Genomic DNA, 23091 nt, shown 5'->3' with positions numbered 1-23091 from the left:
CCGTGGCATAGGTCGTTGTTTTTTTCGTAGTCGTAAATATGTAAGTCGGAGATAGAAGATAAACGAGGTACCTAAACCCATTCATAAGCAACTGCCCGTATTTAAGCTTATAAATACCGTACGAGCGCTGCCCTTTAAATCAAGCTCCAGATGAACGGGTTTGAGGGCTAATCGAAGTGGATCGCTACGAGTCCCCGACTGCTTTTTCAGTCCTCTCGCAGGGATTTTCACAAATCTAGAAATGATCCTTTCAGTGGCCTGGAACCGGGCGGCGACGTGTATGTGTATCAGAGACGGGTAATTTAATGCATCGTTTTTAATTTCCGAAAGGCCAGGCTGTTTGCCGAAGCGGCTGCTTCTCCGTCGGTGCCACCGGCGCACGCAGACTTATTTTTTTTCCCTCTGTACCCCAGGCAGCCCTCCCTGCCGGCTGCCGTCACGCTGCTGCTGCTGGCTCTAGGGCTTGTGCAGTGGAAACTGGCGGGCTGCCAGCCGGAGCTAGGAGGTGGAAAAGAGTAAAGGCGCCAAAAGGGAACTCGTGCGCCGCTGCCATTCTCCTCCCGCCCTGCTTCCTGGCTCGCTGCAGCGCCGGCACCGCCGGGCTTTCTCCATCTGCCCTCCTCTACACCCCCCCCCCCCCCCCCCCCCCGCCGGCTTTCAGCTCGCTCACTCGCCGCCGGGCACCTCGGGGGCAGAGGAGGACGTGGGGTGCGGGGGCGAGGCCAGAGGAGGTTGCCCCGGCCGGGGAGTCGCTGCTCTCACCTCCTCTGTCCCCCGGAGGCACAGGGAAACGGCGTCTTCCTCCTTCCCCTCCCCCCATCCCCGCGGGCATCGGGTTTTTCTCGTTTCCACGCCAGGAGCGCGTTAACAAAACTTTGCTGCTGCTGGCGTCAATGGCTGCCAAAAGTCTGTTGACGTTGCGAGGGAGACCCAAGCGTTTCCCTTTTTAATCAGCTGCCCAAACAACGCGGTGTGTGCCTCTGCCTGCCTCTGCGGCGCGGGGCCGGAGAGGCAGCGCGGGGGGCGGTGGGTGTTCCCGGCTCGGCTCGGCACGCTGGGGCCCCGCTCGGCAGCACGTCGGGGAGCAGGTTAGTGCTTGCAGGCGCTTTTCACAACTGGTTTCACACGGCGTGTACGTTGCGCGTCTTTCCCCCCACCCCTCCGCCTCCCTCCCTCCCTCCTCCGTGCATCACCGTCTATATTTAGCCGCAAATGGCTTTATCGGCCAGACACCTCCCGGAGGAAATGCCGTGCGCGCTCCGGCGGTTCGCCCCGCTCCGCGCCCAACCGCGCCGCGGGGGCAGCCGGGGGAGGGACGTCCCAGGGGACAGGACTGCGGCACCCTGGGGCGCCCTGACAGCGCAGGGGAACGGCGGGGGAATGGGCGGGGAACGCGGTCCCCCGGCGGGTAGGAGGAGAGGAGTAGAGACGTGTCCCCGGTTTCCTCTGGGTGCTGGGACATTTAGCCCGCCGGCGGGAGTTGCATAATGGAGCAGGCTGCGCCCGCCCCCGTAAATGCTGGACATAAATAGGAGCGGTGCCCCCCCACCCCCCCGAGTTCCCTCGCCCCACGCCCTGTACCCCCAGCACTGAGGACTTAAGGAACTGCTGGCATTTGGCCGAGCCGCTGGAGTACCCCGCGATCCGCCCTCCCGATGGGGTGGGAGGACGAGGAGGAGAAGGGGGAAAAGGGACGTGCAAAGAGTTAAAAGTCTGCTGCTCGTTGCAATGAAATTATGGCTGGCAGTGGCGCCGTTGCTCGTTCAGCAGACCTCCACTTCTAAACAGTTCACAAGAAGTTCATCAGGGCGGCGATTATAACTGCGCACGTTGCGTGCACCCGGGGCGCTGAGCAGCCAGGGGCGGCTTTTGGGTAAGGGGCCGACGGCTATCGGGATGTGGACTGATGACCTGCCTGGATGGGCCCTGGGCCATCCCAGGACCCGTGTCTTGCTCCCTAGACTCATAGGTCTGAAAAAGATCATCGAGTCCAACCTAGTGGGATTTGCCCCGCTGCGGTGGTGGTGGGAGGAGGTGTGCCTCCAGCTTGCCCACCGTAGCTGGGGAAGCTGTCGGCCGCCCATGCAGCTTTAGCGTTTCACTATCTGTACATGTCAGGGAATTGACGGACTCTAATTCAGGCACTGTGCCTTATCTTAATGATACACTTCCACTGAGGAAACCAGGCCGGGCGAAGGCGGCCCCTCCGAGGAACGGCATGGCTTAGCCTCATGCAGTCCTGATAAAAGCGAGGCCATGTGCCACCAAGACCCATCTCCAAGCCACCAGCATCCCATCCCTCAGCGCACGGTGCGGCTACTAACCTTACGTAAAACCCTAAATCACTCTCTCCATGCTGCTGCTGCCGCTATTGAAAACATTACGAGCGGTGCATCTGGAAAACAGTAAATCTGTCCAGAAACCGTCTTTCCAGTGAAATAACTCCTTTTGAATGATAGCCTGGTATCTAATCTCCATGGATTTTTGTTTCCTCGCAGCGATTTTTGTGGACTTCATTAGGGAAAGCTAACCGTTCTGGAGAGAGGAGGGTCAACACACTGTTTCATTAATATACATTTGTTCCAGACGTGGAGTTTTGCACAAAAGGCCTCTCTGAGGGGAGAAAAAAGTGTTGTGGAACAAGGCTTTCCTGCCGTTTTAGTTCTTAAACCTCTCTGAACCTGTGTGAAGTATTGTGTTAAAGGCCCAATATGGGCTTCTTCCCCATTAAATGCCAACGTGATCATTTGCATATTTTGTAGCCTGACAAAGGAAATGAGTTTGCTGGGGAAGCATGGATGCTTTGGGAGACGTTAGGCATTAAACTCCCAGTGGTCAATCGCCCGTTACTGGCTTGTGTGTGTGTGTAAAAGGGAGTATCATGCCTCCTGCTTAAAGGCTTCTATATTTGTGAGAGAGGAAGAGCTGAGGGATATCCTGTGCATTAAAGGCTCCCCCTACTTATTAACCCAGCATTTAGCAGCAGGATGCAAGCTGAAGCTCAGTCAAAAGAAACGACTCAACCTCCGAAGAGCAATTAAAATCTTGCACTGGAATAAATCATGCGCCGCGATAATCCTGTTAATAAAACGCAGCTTGTCCTGACGCTTCGCTCATGCAGCAAACTAGAATTTAATGCGAGTGGAGGTGGTGTTAGGTACAGGGGAGGTGAAGCCTTCCTCTCTCCGCTGCTGGACACGAAAATGCGGTTACCTTTCACCTGCCTCTCTGGCTGCGCACGGCGCCGATCCTCTTGGACTGCTAATACTTCTCCAGCGAGCCCGCTAATGATTTCTTTCCCTGGAGTGAGCAGGCATCATTGAATTACTGAAAGCACTTGCAGCAGCAGCAGCAGCAGCTCCGATGCAGAAGCCACCAGGGTTTGGTGCTTAATCAAATCAAGGGGTGGGGAGCTCACCAACCCACTTACTATTTTTAACCCCTTTCTCCAAGTTAGTCATGTGCAGACGCTAAAGGGGAGGTTTTTATTTAGATCCCTTCTGTAGCAGCGACTCTTCAGTTTAAAGTCCTTGTGTGAAAGCTTTCTCATCAATCAGCATAGCTAATACACGTGGTATGTGACTGTTCTTGCGATGCCTTCCTGCTCCTGTGCCTTCCTAACGCAGGGCTTTTGTGAAGGCCCGTGGGTAGTTTCATATGTGCGCCCCAGCCCGTGGGGTCTGCCTCCTTGGCTCAGCTGATGTGAGGTGATGATCTGGGGACTACTGTGTACTTGGCCATCTGAGTAATTTCTTGTGGAAATGAAATGCAGCGGAGAAACTTTTATTTGTCGATACCATGGAATGGTTCTTAATTTTCTGGATGTATGCTGGGAAAAAGATCCATCTCCTCTGACCTATAAATGCCCTCAATTTGCTCCTTTATTGCAGGGTATCTCCCTTAGCGGTTAACATAGGCAGCTCACTCCCCACACCAATCCTGCATTCATTATTAATTACCCGGAGGGAGACTGGCTGCTCTGCCACGATGTTTGCACTTCCTCCTAGACAAATCTGCTCAACTTTTTTTTTTTCTTTCCCTATTTTTTTTTTTTTTAATAGAATACAAAACCGTGAGGAAAAGTGACGATTTTTAAGAAGACGTCATGCTTTCTGCAACTCCCCTGTATGGCAACGTTCATAGCTGGATGAGCAATGAAAGGGTCCGCATGTGTGGAATTAATGAAGACAGGTAAATATTTAAGCTTCTGGCAAGTTAAACCACACCGTCATTCTGCAGCGTGAGGTCTCGGAGTTTGCTCGCTTCCCTAATGCTGGAGCAGATAACTGCTGCCTTGCATTGAGATCAGCCCAGCTTGGATGGTGGGTAGGAGGGGGAAACAAGATGTGCCTGAGAGCAGTAGAGCAGCTGCTGATTTACTATTTATCAGGCAACCTAGGTCAGTGAAGCGGGGATGCCCTTTAAAGAGATTACTCCCCAAAGCAGCCTTTAAATGTGCTTTTACAATTAATTTATTATTTTGTATTCATGAAGGGGAATTAAAGCAAATAGTGCACGTGTTCTTGTGGAGACTCTATGGCAGAGGGGCTCCCACCTGCAACTTGGTGTTCCCTGCCTTTGGGCCAACAGCTTGTCCTGTGAAATAGGGACAGCAGCCTTTCTGTCTCCCCCAGTGAGTTTCTCTTCCTTCTCATCTTTTTGCTGCTGAATAGCACTAATTCGATGATTAAAATGACAGTATTTAATGTTTTTCAGTGGGGTGGTGCAGGCACTGGCCCATGTCCTCTTCCCTTAAACCACAGCTTTTTTTAAAAAGTAAAATGACACAGAACAGAAGCTGAAGGTTTGCCTGCAGTTCTCTGCCAACTTGGTGTGCTTTTGCTGTTTTTCTGTCTTCTTTCTGAGCCTGTGTTCTCAGTGTTGTGTGAAAAGCCTCTGAGAAGCTGGGGAAAGTTTTTGGTTGTTACAGTGAATGCTATTTGCAAACATAAGCTGAAGGGAAACAGCCACATTTCTCACTTTCCTCCCTGCTTTTCTCCCAGTTATTTGGGGATAGTAATTCTACATGCTACTTAGAGGGAAGGTGAATCTTTTAAAACCAAATGCATTAAAACCAGATTTCTACTTCAAGGTGATGATGTGCCTTTAAGCACTTTGATTTAAAGGAGTTCTTTTGGATAATGCTGAAACTTTCCTTCTGCTGTCAGTGATTTTTATTCCTGGGATTAGAAATTTGGCACTAAAGTATGTTCTTTGTTGGTGTTTTCTGTGATACCAAGTCCTAGTGCTGCAACACTGCTGTGACACAGATGTGCAGCTCCTTCTTTATCATGGAACAGCTAACATTCATATGATATTAGTGTGTATGTTTTGAATGTTCTTCTTGGTAGTATTTATGGATGACAAATGAAGAAGGTCTATTTAATATGGGATATTTTCTCTTTGGAAAAAGAAAAGGGCAAGGGGCAAAAGAGAAGACCTTGACAAAAATCACTTGTATTGGAAGAGGCCAATCTGAGATGTGCTTTGTATGTTCCTGTTAAAACCCTTCATAAATACTTTCAAGTGGTCGTTGCTTTCTAAAGTAGTTGCTGTGTATGACTATGCAGAAGGATAAGTACAGTGTCATGAGACTTATAAAATCCAGAGGTAATGTAATCTTGTACTGACATGAGATGCCCAGCATGTTTCCAAGTAGTGAACTTCTGTTTTTTAACAGGAAAATTCCTGTTAACGATGGCGATGCACCGAAAAGCAGACTAGAGTTGAGGGAAGAAAATCACCTGAATCACAGTGTGGTAAGAAGTTAATAGCTTTATGCTGCAGCTGAATCTGTGCCTGTCCTCCCCACCCCAACTCCTACCAACTCCTCCTGGTGTTATTACACGATCCATTTGGAGGAATGATTAAAACATCTTTCTGTTGCAGCTCCAGCTGGGCTTGGGTACATGCGAGTTGTTTCTGTGGAACAGTGAAATGGGACTTTGTTTATTTATCTTGTTAGTCTCTTGACTCTGACTTTGTGGTGTTGTGCTATTGTACAACGTCATATTCATTACTGTTGCTCTGTCGTGAGTAATGTCATGCAGCATACCTGCATATCTAACAACAACAGTTCATGTACGTAATAAGTACATCAACATTTCAGCGAAGTTGGTGGTTTTCTCCTTTGAGTGTATGTGGGGACCAGTGAGTGGGGAAAAAATATAATATCAGACCTGTCATTGCATTGCCTCTTCAGACATCTCACCCCATGAATTGTGTGGTGGTGGTGAGCCCTGGGACAGAGCTGTAGCAAAGGGAGAGGGTCTGGAGGAGGAGAGGCTCTCCATCCTTTGCTTCCTGCTCTCTGTGTCACAGTTCACATATTCTTGCTCTGGCAGAGCTGGGACTGAAGGCCTGGTTGCCACACACCATCAATGCCATGGAGCATTGTCCGTAGGCCACTTCTGGCTGCTTTGGCTATGGGTCCTCACACCTTTGTTTCTAGACAATGAATTTTGGATGCAGAGAGACATGTATTGGTGTTTCTAGTAATACATATTGCTCCATGGATTCCTTTCCTCCCATTTTTTAGCTTGGTCATCCTCTGTACATTTTCACAACAAAACGTGTATTTTTATTGGTATTGTTCCTCTTCCAATGTGCTGATGAGTTTGTAAGTTGAGTGGTAGTCATGTCAGTGAAACGTGAAAGTAACATACTTCTTGTTCTGTAAAGGTGGATGCTACTACAGCACATCGCATTGACAGTCTCGCAGCTCTGAGTATGGACAGGTCTGGACTCATGCGAGAAGGACTCAGAGTCCCCAGTAGTATTGTCTATTCCAGCTTGTGCGGACTTGGCTCAGAAAAATCAAGGGATGCTACGAGTTCAATAGCTGGTCTTGGATTTACTCCTGAAAGAAATCCAGAGATACAGTTTAAGTCTAATCCCCCTGAATCGGTAGAAAACACAGCTGTCTCCGGAAAAGCCCCCAATGGCTTCAGTGCTATATACAAAACACCACCTGGAATACAAAAAACCTCTGTCCCACCAGGGGAGACACTGGGTTTGGACCGAGCTGCGGGTGAGAAGCAGAGTCCCCTTGGTGTTAATGGTGCTAGTTACCTAAGGCTCCCCTGGGTAAACCCCTATATGGAGGGTGCAACACCCACCATATACCCTTTCCTTGACTCACCAAATAAGTATTCGTTGAACATGTACAAGGCATTGCTACCTCAGCAGTCCACCTACAGCTTACCGCAGCACCTGGCTTACTCGCCTGTATGTACGAACGGTGAACGTTTTTTATACCTGCCTCCTTCCCACTATGTTGCCCCCCACATCCCTTCATCGTTGGCATCGCCTCTGAGGCTCTCAACTGCTTCAGCTTCACCAGCAATCCCGCCTTTGGTGCACTGTCCGGATAAGAGCTTGTCGTGGAAGATGGGTGTCAGCCCTGGCAACCCTGTTGACGCACACACCTACCCCCACATCCAGAGCAGCAAGCAGCCCCGGGTCCCTGCTGCCAAGCCGGCCCCCACCAACATACCGGCGGACCCTGCACTCCTGTTGCCACACTCGCCCCGGCCGTCCCCCCGCCTCCCTCTGCCTGCTCAGGTTGGGGATGCCTACACTGATTTCCATAAACACTTCCCTAGGATCACCACCTCTCCCTCCTCCGCTGTTACCCTCCCAAAGTCCTATGTGAACGTTGGCAGCGAATTTCCACCCTCCCGCCTCTCCAACGGGAAACTTCCCAAAGGCAGCGATGCTGGGGAGGTTCCCCCACCGGCCACGCCCCATGCACGGAAAGCTGGTCAGGACCGGAAAGATGGCAGGTCCCCCCCGCTTCTGGAAAAGCAGACCTCGACCAAAGACGTTACTGACAAACCGCTGGACTTGTCAGCGAAAGTTGTCGATGCAGAAACTGCCAGCAAGTCGGAGCACGGTAAGAAAACGACGCCGACAGTGCTGGTGCATGGCAGGGCAGGAGCAGGGACACATTTACCTGGCAGCGAAATGGTTCAGAAAGAAACTATTTCTCCTGGGAATGGCTGCCCCATCTACAGGCCTGAAATTATCAGCACAGCACCCTCCTCATGGATTGTTCCCGGTCCCAGCCCTGGTGAGGAGACTGGGAAGAATGTCCAACTGAAAAACAAGGCGCTGGACTGGGTGATCCCACAGCAGCGGAGCTCCTCCTGCCCCAGGATGGGTGGCACAGAGACAGTTGTTGGCAGCGTTTCGGGGACTGTGTCAGCGGGGGGAAGGCCGGCATCAGCGTCACCGGCTCCCAATGCTAATGTGGATTGCACCAAGATGGCCAGGAGCTCTGCAGAGAGCACTGCCTCGGTTATACAGCATGTCGGGCAGCCCGTTGCCACCCCTGCAAAACACAGCAATAAGGTGGCCAAATCCTGTGGCCAGGAAGCCAACTTCAAGGCGAGTGAGACTGCCCTGGCCTCCAGCCCCATTTTTCTGCCACCCAATGAGGCTTTTCGTTCCCCGCCTCTGCCCTACCCCAGGAGTTATCTCCCATACCCGGTGCCAGAAGGGATAGCCATCAGCCCTCTCTCCCTCCATGGGAAGGGACATGTGTATCCTCACCCTGTCTTGCTGCCCAACGGCAGCCTCTACCCTGGCCACCTGGCTCCCAAACCTGGCCTCCCCTACAGCCTGCCGGCAGGGCGAGGAGAGTTCATGACCTACCAGGACGCGCTGGGGATGGGGATGGTGCACCCCATGCTGCTGCAGCATTCGGCTTTGGAGATAAATAAGGAGGAGAAGGCAGAAAGGAGGTCGCGCTCTCACGAGAGGGTCCGCTATGAGGACCCAGCTTTGCGAGGCCGGTTGCCAGAGCTCCTGGAGGGCAGTGGGAAGATGCATTTTGAAGTACCTGGTGATAAGAGTGTGAAATTGCACCAGAACTCTGGTCATGGCAAAAACTCAGCCAAAAGTGACAAACACCTCTTCCCCGATCTTCTGCGAGATGAGCAAGAAGCTAAAAGCGAAGCAAACTTGGCAAAAGCCAGCTTTGCTACGGAAAGCAGTAATCAGGCTAATGACCCTACAAAGCACAAGGTAGAGCAGGCGTCGCAGCACAGAGATTTTATGGTAATGAGAGAGGAGTTTGGGAGAAATAATGATCTTCATGAAACCTATAATTTCAAGCAAACCCAGAGTTCATCTGTTTTTGGCATAAGGAAAGATGATTTACCTGTGAGCCAGCCTAAAGAGAGAGTGGCAGTCCAGCCTTCGCCCACTTTCTTGGAAAGCGCTCATGAGAGCGAGACTCCGGCTCTGACTTTTGGCAAGGTGCAGGAGGACGCAAAGCCATTCTGCATGGGGACCGTGCCGTCAAGCATCGATGCCAGCCAGACCTATACCAAAGACGGAGCCGACGACGCAGAGTCTGCGGATGGCAAAGTATTGAAACCCAAGCCATCTAAGCTGGCCAAGAGGATTGCAAACTCTGCTGGTTATGTAGGTGATCGATTCAAGTGTGTGACGACCGAACTGTATGCGGACTCGAGCCAGCTCAGCCGGGAGCAGCGGGCATTGCAGGTGAGTCTGCGCGGTCCAACGACTGCTGCGCTTTTTGTTGTTTATTATTTCTCTGTTGGAAGTCGCAGTCGAGTATTAAAAGTTGAGAGGAGGCAACGCAGGTGGGGAAATCAGAAATTTGTTTTGCTAGACCGTGCTTGCCAGAAACAATTTTACCTAGCAAAGTTAAGTTTTGTTAGTTGAGAGTGAGGTGATGTAAAGCGTAGTATGTGTGGCTTTTACGTATGCACGCGCTAGTAAACCATAAAGGGCTCGTAATAAGGTTGGATAAAAGCGTTAATGTACATGTGAAATGTTTTGTGCAGTTACTGAGGGGAATTGGACAGGCATGCATGTTACCTTGGTGCTGGTGCTGGCTGTAATTGCTCAGCTGACCCGTAGTGCCAGCTAGCAAAGCCTACCCAGAAGCTGTGATTATTGTACCAAAGTGCCAGTTGATGGAGAGGAGTCACAGCCGTGTGTTAATGGGTCTCATGCAAACGTTTGCGCCAAGCAAACACCTAGGGAAGAGCAGGAGTGGTATTGAGGTTGATACTGAGGGGTGACAGACAGTTACTGTATAGGAATATCCTTAAGGTATATTACTTTTAATGAAGAAATGAGTTAAACCAAATTGTTTTGCATTGTTAAGAAAAGAATTGGTTTATGCTTATAAAAATGGATGAAATTATCTAAATGATCCATTGAGTGCCCATTTTAATTACATAGATGGAAGGATTACAAGAGGACAGTATTTTATGTCTACCTGCTGCTTACTGTGAGGTCAGTTCTTCAAATTTTTATTACTAGACTCTTACATAAACCTTTGAGTTAAATTTCATTTCCAAATACACAAAGGGAAGTTTGTGGGCCATGGTCGTCTTTATTCATTGTACGGTTTTGTGTTGCATTTTTTCCCCCCCTCTTTATGTTTTTGTCTCTTTTAACCTCCAAAATGGAATGTTTTTTGTTTTATATGCAGTATACACTTTTATCTATATATATATATCTATATATGTCTTTTATATATATATATACTTATATATGAAAGAATTCTGTGGCTATTTGCATATAGATGCTAGAACACTGTTTTACGAGTCAGGTGTGTGAAACTCCTGCCCTAGCTGTCTATATGAAACCTTGTTTTTTTGAGCCAATTTTTCTTTGGAAATGCTTTCATATAAGGTAAGGTAAATGAAGTAGCTTTTATTGCAAGACTTTTTTTTTTTCATATCAATTCTCTTTCTAGCGTGCAATGATGCGCTTCTCAGAGTTGGAGATGAAAGAGAGAGAAGGCCAAACAGCTACCAAAGACTCAGAGGTCTGCAGATTCAGCCAGGCAGACTGGGAAAACTTGAAAGGAAACAGTGAAAAGAAGCCAAAGTCTGTCACTCTGGAAGATGCCATTGCCGACCAAAATGACAATGACAGATGTAAGCAAATTTAGATGGCTTTCTGAAGTGTGTCTGTGTCTCTGTGCCCGGGCAGCTGGTAGCAAAGCCACGCAGGCAGCGTCATCTTTGTGTTCTCACGGTGTTGCTGGTTAAAGTCACTGACCTCAGCCTTTGCAGGAGCTGCCATGGCTTGTTTTGGGGTCTGAAAGTTAGTTGGTTACAGTTGTACCTGCTGCTTAGGAGATAGTTAACGTGTCACTGCAGTTCCCACCAATTGCGAGATTCCTTGTGAGGCTGGTTGCTCCCTCTAGGCTGTGGCAAGATGTCAGAGGACTTTGGAAAATGCATGCTAGCAATATTGCCCTAAAAGTAAAAGAAGCTGAAAAAGAGATAAGTAAATGGTGTTAGAAGAATCACTTGTTTTTTACTTTAACTCCTGGTAAGCATACAGCTTCCACCAGTTTCTCTTTTTTTGTTGTTTGACTTATATCATGAAGGAATGGATCAGTTCCTGCTGTTGCTGCTTTGTTTTTAACAACTCAGGGGAAAAAACCAAAACAAAAAATACTCTGAAAGTAATGCAAAGCAAGAGGAAACACACTAGAGATTGTGCTGTATGTGTGCATGTGTGTGTGTGCAGTGTGTAACTTCATAGTTAAGTTTACTCTTCTGGAGGTGGTGATTCATGAGTAGGACTAGCAGAAAATTTCATTCAGTAATTTAATAACTTTGAATTATTTTTCTGGTCTTTGGTTGATGCTTTTGGCAGAGAGCATGCTGGTCAATCGTACTTGCTCAGTTATTCACCTAAATAAAGTTACCTTGCTATTGCTGTCACCAAAATAACAGCCTCAACACAAATTGGCTAAATAGTAAAGGCAAGTTTTAATTGTGGAAGTGGAGAAGGTAGCATGGTGGGAAGAGGCAGGCTGAGCCCCTAGAAACTGAGTGGGCTTTCTCTTCAAGCTATATTAAGGCAGATTTAGGGAGGAAGGTCTACTGCAGCTGCAGTCTTTGCGATCCTGCATGTGCTGAAGCCAAGAGCTTGACAGGCTGCAACCCCAACCCACCCTCTTGCAACCTCCCTTGGTTGTCAGAGGGCTCATGGTGCCCTGCTGATGTCCTCTATTGAATTCCACCCTTAGGTGTGCTGGAAAACATGAACAGCAGCAGCAGGGCCCTGCCTTATTCTGTATGCAGGGCAAGACAGGTTGAGCTGGGGAGAAGGGGGAAACGTCTTTGGGGTCAGGGGTTGGGTGAGAGGGAGGGAGGGCAGGCAGGGAGAGCTTACTTGGTGGTATGGGGTGTGCTGCTCATAGGGGCTGCAGGGAGGAAGAGCATTAGAGCATTGTTTGCTGAAACACCCTGCCTCCTGTCCTTGCAAAAGGCTGATGAGATGGTATGTTCTTAAATTCATCATTTATTGAGGTCTCTGGCACTTGAACCTGCTGGCTAAGATGTGTTTGAGACTATTAAATAACCATTGGAAGCAGGGAAAGCATGTTCAGTCTTCTGTTAGCTCATTCCTCTCCTTTCCTAATTAGCTCTGACTTAAGAGGCTATTTCAGAGTTTGGCCAAATGTCTAGACTCCTAAAAGCACAGATCTGTTCTGCTGAGGGAGCTCCTCGTCAGTATGCTTGTCCGCACAGCAGCTAATACTTACCGGTACAGATTCAAGTCTCAGTAAAAGTTTTTTATCGTGGTGGTTCACCTCCTGCCCCTCAGGATAGCAGCTGATAAATCAGGAAGCTGAGTTTCACACTGCTTGAATGCCTCTAGTGTAGTGACTTGAGCTCTGGTGGGGCATGGGTCTTCTGCTGAGCGACTGGCAAAAGATGATATGTTCTGCCTGCTCTTCCTCTCTATTAAACCAAGTGAGAACCAGGCCTGCTTAGGTCTTACTTTCATTTTCCATTCAGTTTCTAGCCATGCTGTTGGCTATGAAGTGCTTGAACGGGAACTAGCTGACGGTTTGCAACCTCTTCCGTTTTCCTCTCTGCTTCTTGCAAGCAATCTTGCTGCTGACAAGATGTTTCACCTTGTTTTGCATAGCATTGATCCAGTGCTAACTGAAAGCAAATTGGCATGCCTGTAAGTCTGTGAGCGGGAGATGTAGCACCAAAACGGGTGAGCTGTTAGGTGTGACCCCCACCATGAGCGCTTCACTTGCCCAGGGTCGTGGGGAAGAGGAAAACCACAACTTGAAACTATGATTGTGGCATGGAGCTGGCTTGCACAGCTCCTTTGATGCCCCCTCAGCGCAGCTGCAGCCATGCCTGGTACGGAGCGCAGGAGCCGATCAGTGCCCTAGCAGCTGCTCGCCCCCTAAGCTCCTCTAAATCTACCACTGCCACACCGACAACAGCAACAAAAGGCTAAATAACACAGACAAGCGATGCTTACAGGGACATCTAATGGGATGGAAACTCTTTTTTTTGAGCTTGCCCTGGGACTTGCTCCTTTCCTTGCTGTATAGCATGTGTATGGACTTTGGGAAAGCTAATGGAGGTACAATATCTGATCTTGTAAACTTTTCCTCTGACTTGGTGGCTTTACTGTACCAGGGTCTTCTTAAGCTTCACCGTGCTTTTTGGAGAAGGGTAAAAAAACGTGGGTTTTTTTTTGTTTCATTTTGAGGGGTTTGTTTGTGTAGTGTGTTTTTTTTTTAAGGTCAAATTTTAGGGGGGGGTAGCTGTGTTAGCTAGTTAACGAGCAATTAAAGACAAGGAGTAAAGTAGAAGTGCTTTCTCCCATCTCCTTTAGGTTTTGTTGGGCGTTCTCAGAGCAGCCGTGAAGCTGCTTTGTTGCCAAGGTGACTTGTAAAGGTTGCTGAGGTGATGCTGCTCCGGTGCATTTCCATAGCACAAACGTGATAAATTATGGGATGCATATGTCATGAGTCATAGGATTGTTCAGAGATCAAGTGATTTAAGCTATTGGCACGGACATGCGCATCAATACAAGCATGTGATGATCGCATGTCGGTTCGTAACAAAGCTCATACAGCTGTATTGAAAATCATACCCGAGTGTGAAAGATTGAATAAATTCTACAAGCTGTGAATTTCTCGACTGAGGACTGTGATTTTACTCATTTATCTAATTTTATAGGAGGAAGACACTGTCCATGTAAGCCCTAGCTGAGGAAAAACCCCAACTTGATACATTAAAAGCCTAGTCTTAAGGCATGAGGTCAGGCAGAAAAAGTTAAAGCAGTTTCTCTCTGTGTAAGTAAATGGTGTCCTATGCCAGAGCCTTCGGGGCTGATCTTCGTGTCAGAGAGGGGTACTGGAGTCCCTTTACATGGTAATCCCTTGCTTTTCTCACTGGGCTGTGTGTATACCTAAATGAATACAAGGTGGAGAGAGTAAACATGTCCTTTGCTCTGGTCAGTTATTACCTCGTGTAAAATAAAAGGGGAAGAAACAGAAGTCTGTGCAGGGAGAAGGCAGTTGCCTGTGTGTGCAATGTGGTAGGCATGGGCAGGAGGAAAGAACTGTGGAAAGCTCGCAAGCAGAGGTGGTTGGATGGAGAAATGAAATCAGCTGGGTTCTCTCTGCCACATGAGATGCTCAGAATTGGATGCTGAAGGTGACTTAAGGAATTTCTTACTGTTGTTGTGATCTCTGTGCTGAAAAATGTGTCCTAGCATTTGGACAGTCATTACTGTCCTGGGTTAATAAAGGGTGCCTTGCATAAGTGAGCAGCAATGAGAGGTTGCTCCAGGGAAGAGGAAAGGCTGTTTTTAGCTGCCATGTTTTTTGAACAAAAGAATTGCAGCTTAAACACTAAGATGTATTTCCTTGTGTGCATCGAACAGGGAGGGTCTGGTCTCAAGCAGCTGGCAGCAACAGGAAGATGGAAAAATGAAGGAAAGTTTTTTTTTGGTAGTATGCTTGTGCCTGTGTGTAACTGTTTCTCATGGGATTGTAACCTGTACACAGAGATACTGCTTCAGGCAGAAACTATACCGGAAGAAACATCTTTTTAATCCTTCCTTGTTTCTAGTTGGGTAGGACAGTGAGAAATGGTTCGAATTGTTGGTGCTGGCTCTCACAGCTGGTATGAAACTGGCAAATGCTGGAGGCTTGAGGAAGGAACACGTTTAGGAGTTTAATCTCCTTACTCATAGAGGTGTGTTGCTATGAGAACTCAGCATTTATTCTGTGTTTCTGGCTACCTCATCACTGTTTGAGTAATGATGATATGAAAGCCCCAAGTATTTTGTTGTTGTTTTCTTCCTCAGGCAGAGAAAAGGATGTTGTAGATACATGGTGGGGGGGAGGGGAATCAAAAGCAAATAAACTCTCCTTGTCCTTGTTGAGCATGCATGATATGCTTATGTTGCTGTGCCTCGTGTTGACATTTATATCTTAATTTGGGGAGACATCACGTCTGATCCGGGTTGCTTGCAAAACAGTTTGAGGACAGAGTGGAATCTGGTGGTAAAATATTAATAGAGCTGTGCTCCAGGAGGCGGTCACTGCCCTGCCAAGGGGAAAAAAAACCTCTGGGCGTGCGATGTGTCCGTACAAGCTGTGTAGAGAGCCTGACAGCCTGTGGGTTGTGCCATGTCCCAAACAGCGAGTGACCTTTGTTCCTTTGCGGTGAAAATCCGGCTGTAGAAGAGGCGGGGAGCATCGGCAGCGGAGCAGATAGGCAAGGACGTGTCCCATGCAGCTCCCCGGCTTCGCCGCTGCTGTCCTCCCGTGTTGAGACAGGATGATTACACAAGCCGGATTAACATGCGGAGATGTCGCTTCTCTAATGGTCTTAACTGCATCTAGCAGGACAGGTTCCCAAGGCGCGTGTGCAGCGAGCAGTCACGGAGAGGGATTTCTGGTTTGGCAGCCAAGGAGCCACACCTCTGGTTGCCTGAGGGGTCCCCTTTGGATGTGACCAAAGAGTGGAGGCAAAGTTGTTACAGAGCCATTGGCAGCGAGGGCTTTTTGGATAAACTTCAAGAGGTGTGTGGTTCTCCTTGGCACATGGAGCCCTGGAGAAATGCTGGCAGTGATGAACTGTTAGCAAGGTTACAGCCAATGTCTCTGCTCTCACTTTTACATTTTAGCACGGATGGTCTGAGGGATCGGTGCTTAACGTCCCTATGCCGAGTCCGCTTGCAGATAGAGAAGGAATTAATGTGTAGTGGGTCGCTGTCAGTGGTGGCAGGCTGGAATTAGCTTGCTGTTTCCTGCAAGCCCCAAAGATTAAGACCATCAAACCCCCGCCCCTACAGCCTGCTACTTCCTCTGACCCTGTGAAAGCTTCTCTGGGAATTGGTCAGGATGTGCCTGCCTTTTCTCAGGCCAGACAGTGTTAGGAGCAGGAAAGCTGTCCCAGTCTAGTGACCGTGGCAGAAACCATGGTGTGTAGCTGCTGGTACTGCTGGAGATGTGAAGCCTATAAACACAGTGGGAACGTGGCAAAGATCTGATCTGTTTGGGGAAACTGTGTAGCGTTTCCTTATATGAAAAGGGGGGGGGAAATAGCAGACTTGCATTAAAAATGTAAGATGAAATCTGATAGAAGCACTTCTAAAGTGATGCTTACTTAAAATGCGGCTGGTCCAGCTTGGTCTGTGTTGTGTGAAGCAGAGCTGCCGGTGCTGTTGGTGTGGTTATAGGGTACAGCTGTTGGGCAGCATCCTCGTGCCAGATGTGCAGTCATGGGAGGGTTGCCAAGGAGGGGGGGAACACACACTGGCCATTTAGAGGCATAGTCATAGTAAGCTGAGACACCTGTTTTCTGGAACATGTCAGCATTGCTGGCTGGAAGAAGTGTGACAAACTGTTTTAAAGTCTTGAAGGGAGCAGGTGTTGGCCAGACGGCCTTGCGGAGAGGAGCATCGCCAAATAGCAGAACAGCTCAAGCGTCCCGCTCGCCTGGAAAAAGTCAACTTTTGTTTTGATTTTTCTTGGCCAAATATCTTCTGCTGTTTTACAAAGCAGCCCTGCAGGCAGCTTCCCAGGCAGTGTGAAAATGACGCTGGGGTGTCTCCTGGCGCTCGCAAACTTCTCTGGAGCCCTAGGTACTGCTAAGCGACACTTGCAAATCGTGGTGAAGAAGAGCTTCTCGGCTTTACCTTGCTGACAGCAGGGCGGTTGTGAAAGCAGAAGATGTTGGCAGAGCTGTAGGAAGGTGTTCTCAAGATAAAGTGGGAAAGAGTTTGGCTGCATCCAGGGATGCTGATGTGGTGAATCTCAGAGGGGAGAGGGGACTGCAGGGGAGCAACATCTGACCCAGCAAATGAGGAAGAGCAGAGGAGTTGAAGGCCAGGCTGTATGGGGGAGGAGGCTGAGTAAGGACAAGGAGGATCAGGGGAGGGAAGGGAAATGGAGCTGTCAGAAATCTGAGTAGGAAATAAGTAGATATGTTTGGAGAAGGGGAAATGGAAGAAGGAGGAAGGGCAAAGGGGAGAATGAGGAAAATGGACAGTGAGCTGTGGGGAAGTAGGATGGAACATACAGAGAGTCTGCCAAACAGTGGCAGACGTGCAGAAAGTGTTGGTCAGCCAGGAGGGCTAAAACACATGGGAAAACCAAGTTGTTTGTTGGAACTGTAAATAGGAAGCTGAATAACTGTGTTGCAGTCTGTACTGCATGACTGCCTAACTGCCCTGGCTAGTTTGGTTAAACCCAAAGGGAAAAAAAAAGACAACAGTTAAGTGTCCTTTTAAGTTAAGCATCCATTTAAAATTGCTTTAAACAGTCTAAATTTGGGGAAACAGCACTGGTGAGGGAAGCATGGCAACACAGGTGGTTTTGTGGCTAATTTGTCAGAGGAGTTTCTAATAAGCTTTTCAAAGCTCCCTTGCATGGCGCTACTTGAAGTATTCCCTGAAAAACAGAGGTCTGGCTTTAAAAAAGGAGGTGACAAAGCTCATGTGATGTACGGTGAGTGGCTGGCTACTTGAAGTGAGGAAGGCTTTTTATAACCTTGGATTCAAGTAGTGCTTTTTGCAAAGTATCACAGCTATTCTTGGTGGTATTCCCGGGTACCTTGTGTGAGTGCTCCGAATCCCATTTAGATCTGCAGAAAAAGGGACAAATGCTTTTCAGCCAGGCTCTGCAGTTGGATGTGAGGAGTTAGGGAAGGATTAGAAATTAGTGAAAGATGAATACTTTATTTTAATCACCAGGAAGTAGTTTTGAAAACAACAAAGTCATTGCAAATTGGAGCTCGAGTTAAAACCACAGTTTTAAGGGGCGAGGTTGCCTTCTGAAAGGGGTCTGTGCTTTCCATATCTTAAAGATGCTTCTTGATTTAAAAAGTGTATTGTGATATTTCTGTGGATGCAAGTATTGTGAATATTGTGCTTCTTTAATTTACACAAAGTATTGTGTTTTGGAGGGGTTTTGTAATTAACTATTGAGAAACTGCTGCCTTAGGCTGAGCAGAGGAGACTTGTTCCAAAGTACAATTTTGTGTTCATTTGCATGCCTCATGAGCCATAAGTCATGATGGAGATTACACTGACGAGAATAAGAGAGCAATAGCTTTCTTACAATGAATTGTTTTGTATTTATTAGGTCTTGTGGTGTTTTTTCTTTAAATTTTGTTTTTAGGTAACTTTACTAGTACAGAAAACAACCAAGGTCACCTTCTTGAAACTCCAGAGGAGAAAGATCTCTCAGATGAGAAATGTTATTTAGAGAGACATTCTATATATGAAAAAGCGGAAGATCAGCCAACAGAAGATATTGGCCAATATCCATGTCCACGTCTGGACAGGAAGCGTAAACACTCTGGTGAGAGAGTGCAAAATGATGGCAGCCAAAATGAAAACTTTGTGGATGAACTGCAGGATGAGCTTATATCAAAAGCAAAAAAGAAGAAGAACTCCAAAGGTAAGGCAGCATTTTGTTTTGGTCTCTCTCAAGCAATGTCTTGTGAAAAGAACGTCCCTTTGGCTTAATGTGTTTCCATTTTGGAACTTGATAGTTACTAATGTGAGCACTGTCATTTCAGTTAAAATTACATATCTGTGTGTATATATATATATGTATGTATATATATATGTGTGTGTATATATATATATGTATATATATAAAATTTGATATATAAGGGTAAAGCACTAGTCGTTGGACACTGTAGCCACAGCAGTGCAAGTTATTGTAGTGCATGTAACCCTTAATGAGCAAACCTTTAAAATGCATAGTGTGGTGGTAAAGCTGAGACTATATGCCCCGAAAGTGAAATGTAGCTTTTGTTTTAAGTTGAGGGGGCTTTTTGATTAATTTTTAGTTATTTTTCCATTAGATGACTGGCCTGAGAGGGAAATGACAAACAATTCCTCTAACCACTTAGAAGAGCCCAATTGTAATGAGGTGACCAACCTGAAGGTGTGCATTGAATTAACAGGGCTCCATCCCAAAAAGCAGCGTCACCTGCAGCATCTTAGGGAACTATGGGAGCAGCAGGTGTCACCAGAGAGATCCCCGTCCGGCAAGTTGGGCCGGCAAAGCAGGAAAGATTTAGCTGAGGCTGTTCAGCCAGAGGCCACTGCAAAGGTCAAAGACTTCACAGAAGAAAGGCACACCAAGAAAAGGTCAGAGGCCAAAAGCAATAGAAGTTGGTCTGAAGAGTCCCTCAAAACCAGTGACAATGAACAAGGTATGCAGAGACTACCAGGGAAACCAGTTGGCTTTAGCATTTACAGTGACGCATGCTGCCACCGATGTTAAGGAATTGTCAAGAGCTTTTTTTTAAATGATTTTTACTTTATATCTCTCTCTATATATTTCTGTAGATGTCCATTTATTTGAGGACTGATACCTCCTCTTTAAGAATTGCACTGTAGCTGATGCTTGGCAGACAAGAAAATGTGTTTGTGTACGTGTGCGTAACCGTGTTTGTGTGTGTGCGTGTGTGTGTTCTGGCTTTAAGTTGTCTGTCATAGATAATGTGACAATGAAGTTAATATCTCTAGAGGAGAGCTGGGGGGCGTACAACAAAGGCATGCTTCTGGGAGGGGGCAAACAGGCTGATAGTTGGTGTGAATGTTTAGCCACATGTAGGATTTGAGGGGCTGTGACCCTCTGAAATAGTGTCAGCACAGGTAGCAGCTCTTGATCTTGGGAACACAACACCTCCAGCACCCTCGGCACTGCTGGGTTTCCCTGCCGTTCTCAGGGCATATGCTCAAGGGCAAAGCTCATCCTTCTCCCAAAGAGGATGCCTTGCTGGTTCATCCCAAGCATGCCCTGTGGCCCCACTGTCTGGCCTTTTGGTGGAGATCTTCCCAATGGCTCTCTCCTAAGGGGTTGTTTCCTTAAAGCACATCAGCTTTCCTCAACTTTCCCTTCATTCCACTTCCTTTTCCCCATCCTCTTCTCCTTTTCTGCCCATTCACTATCCTGGAAGAGCTCATGAAGGCAATCTGCCCAGTTTTCCTTTGGACAGAGTTCATTCTCCTGTCCCGACTATCCTCCGCCTCCGGGCGCATTGTCTGCTCTGTCTGCTCTGCTGCCTTTCCCCTCCCCTGCGGTGTTTGCTGCCATAGCTTGGGTGGAGGACTGATGAGGAATGGCAGCGCACGGTCCACTTGATCAACCCCCCTTGTGCATCCTCTGCACCTCATTGTGAATCCTGGTCTTCTCTGGCCACAGCAGGGAGCCCTTGTTAACTCTTTAGGCTTTTTAGGGAAAAGGTTGTAAATACTTTTCTTCCTTGCTGTCTTCCTCTTGCTCCTCCAAATCCTCTACCTACTTTTGAGGAAAGGGAGGGGGAGTTCCAAGTTGGATATTTAGGCTCCTTCCTCCTTCACAGACCTGAAAGCTTCATCACACTGGTGGATAATTCACTCTTCAGCTGGCCTAACCTGTAGTTTAGCTGAGATTCCCTCTAAAAAGAGAAGTATGAGAAGAGTAGATCCTCATGTCTGTCCCGTGTCATGGAAAGGACTGAGTCCTGGTCATCCTGAATTGGTGAGAGTTTTCCTAGGCAGCATCTCCAAAACAGTCCACAGGAAAAGTACCAGCTTCCCTTGTGTCCTAAAGCTTCTTGCCCATTTCCCCTTGGTAGGCTTATCTGAGGGCACAACCCCCCAAACTTCGATGCTTATTGATCGGGAAGCTTCTCCAAAGGGATTCATGGAGCAGGAGATCAAAACGTAGCTTGGAAAGAGCTTTGACTTTTATTCACTTGCTTTATGTGCTGCCTTGGAGGGCATGGCATTGGCTCAAACATCCCTGCCCATCACCTGCTGCCCTTTGTACTTGCAGAAAGAGATACCTTGTAGAGATTAGATGAGGGTCACTAACAAGGATCCATGTGTAAGGATGCTCTAGCTTTCCCCTGCAATGCCTCCTGTGGCAGTGACAGGCTTCTCTAACGCAGGACCTCAGGAAAGGTAGAGAAGTGGCCCCTGATTCAAGCACCTTTCCCAGAGGCATTCAGATTCAGTTGCCCCATGACTATGAAAAACCTCTCTGTTTTGGAGGCTGTTATAAAACCATAAACTTAACTAAATTATTCTTTGCCATTCATTGTGTAGAGGCATTGGAGATCATTCAGAAGTTTGCTGGTGCTCCTCCAGCCCCGTTGAAGTACAAACCATTGAGTCTTCTTTTCTTAGTTCACTAGAACAAGGCCATTTTGCCCTGTTGTGTGACAGAGCATACTCTGTATGACAGCTGCATGAGGATGGAGGCTCCCAGCTTGTGTTTCTTGCTTGGGACTAGTGCTCACACTTTTCTTAAACAAGCAGATACTGTGGACACTGTCCTGTCACTTGCAGCTTGCTTTTTTTTTCCACTCGGGGGCTGGGAACAGTTGTTCCCAGTGCACAAGCGCTGCCTGTGAAGCTGGTGGTGTCCCGAGAAGCAGGCTGTAACATGGCATCAAGGTCTGCCTGTGTGCCTGAGAAGCCTTGGTCTAGCAGCATGATCATTTGCTGCCTGTGCCTGCAAATCTCCGGGTAGACAGAGAGTGCTGACTTCTGGGCTTGTTGCTCCAGTGTGTTCAATCCAGAATTTGAGTGTGGATGGAGTCCTGCATTGCCTTGCAAACTGCCACCAGACTGTGCCCTGGTCAGTACCTTCTGGTTGGGTGACCCAGGTGGTGGCAACTGGAAATGTTCCCCTGGTGGCTTTCCAGCTGTCATCTCCTTGCCGCCTCACTTGTGGGTCTGAACCACAAAAGCCAGGATGTGGCTTGCCTGAAATAATTTCTGGGCCCTGCCTCATCCCACTTGTGAGGCAACACTGCCTGTGCTGGCTCCCTAGAGTGCATCAGGTCCATAAACACGGGGATGCCTGCAGCCTCAGGGCATCACGCTGCTTGCCTGAACCTGTGGCCAAGGCAGGAGCCGTGGTCTCAGCTGAGTAGTAGCCTGCCGGGGTGCAATTGCCAGCTTCTCTGACAGTCCCTCAGGGAGCTGCCGCTGCTCATCCGGCTCGAGGAGAAAACATGAAAAATGCATAAGTGAAAACCCTAGGGAGAGGAGCTGGGAGGATCTCACCCACCGGCAAAGCCGCTGCCTGTCTCTTGGAGCCGCCTCAGGTTGCTGGCAGCGTGGTGGCCGCTGGCTTGGCAGCCAGGAGGAGGCAGCTGCCAGGAGGGGAGCTAAACCAGCAGGCATTCAGATGGCATGGCAGCAGTGGCTTTTCTGTGTGGACATCTCTGTAGCCTGCTCCTGCGTGAAGGGAAAGCAGGTCCTGCTCCGAGTCAGACTCGCCACAACCCACATCAGTTGGAAACCTGGGATTTTCTGGCTTCTTGGCTTAGTTTTATTTATTTGTTTGTTCATTTATTCATGGATATTTGGAGATACTCCTACCCACTTTGTTTTTCTTCTGCCTTTGTGCATGTAATGGTAAGAAGATGGGGTGGGATTCCCAGGTTAATCACTTGTGTTTTTTTCTGCCTGGGTGTCTTGCATTTCCCAGGCTGACGCTTGGCTTTTTCTGGATAGCACTGGCCTTTTGCAATGTTACTGTGATCCCAAAGCTCCTGGGCATAGTGCTGCTACTTTCCATCTCTTGGCTACAGTGCCAGGTTGGCATGGTGCCTCCTGTCACTACTGTGGAGGGTCAAAGTTGAGTACAGAGTTTATGTGGGGCTTGCAGGCTGGACTATGTAATTTTTTTCGTAGTGATTAAACTTTTGCTTTTAATACCTCAGCATCCCTGCATGAGAAAGACTGCAGTTCTTTGAGATAGGCTTCTCTTCCTGGTTTTTTTTTTCCCTCCATCCTTTTGGTATT

At 48.0% G+C, this 23091-nt stretch overlaps 1 protein-coding gene across 6 annotated transcripts in view; it reads left to right on the top strand.

The window, feature by feature from the left end:
• The window catches only part of BCOR (BCL6 corepressor), a 59554-nt gene that overhangs the window by 15276 nt on the left and 21187 nt on the right, over positions 1-23091 (top strand). For 3 of the 6 annotated variants that reach the window (XM_068155088.1, XM_068155086.1, XM_068155089.1), the window contains exons 2-8: positions 4062-4191; positions 5681-5759; positions 6682-9510; positions 10219-10272; positions 10739-10922; positions 18452-18733; positions 19146-19499. In XM_068155088.1, the coding sequence (XP_068011189.1) occupies positions 4106-4191; positions 5681-5759; positions 6682-9510; positions 10219-10272; positions 10739-10922; positions 18452-18733; positions 19146-19499 (3868 nt within the window). In that variant the 5' untranslated portion in view covers positions 4062-4105. The remainder of the gene's footprint in view (positions 1-4061; positions 4192-5680; positions 5760-6681; positions 9511-10218; positions 10273-10738; positions 10923-18451; positions 18734-19145; positions 19500-23091) is intronic. The other 3 variants (XM_068155091.1, XM_068155090.1, XM_068155092.1) reach the window with 3 other exon arrangements.

The sequence above is a fragment of the Melanerpes formicivorus genome, unplaced genomic scaffold (genome assembly GCF_026170545.1).
Source record: "Melanerpes formicivorus ecotype bairdi unplaced genomic scaffold, bMelFor1.0.p_v2 SCAF_30, whole genome shotgun sequence".
NCBI classification, from domain to species: Eukaryota; Metazoa; Chordata; class Aves; order Piciformes; family Picidae; genus Melanerpes; species Melanerpes formicivorus.
Note: the sequence above shows the minus strand (reverse complement) of the source record. Positions and strands in the feature narration are given on the sequence as shown.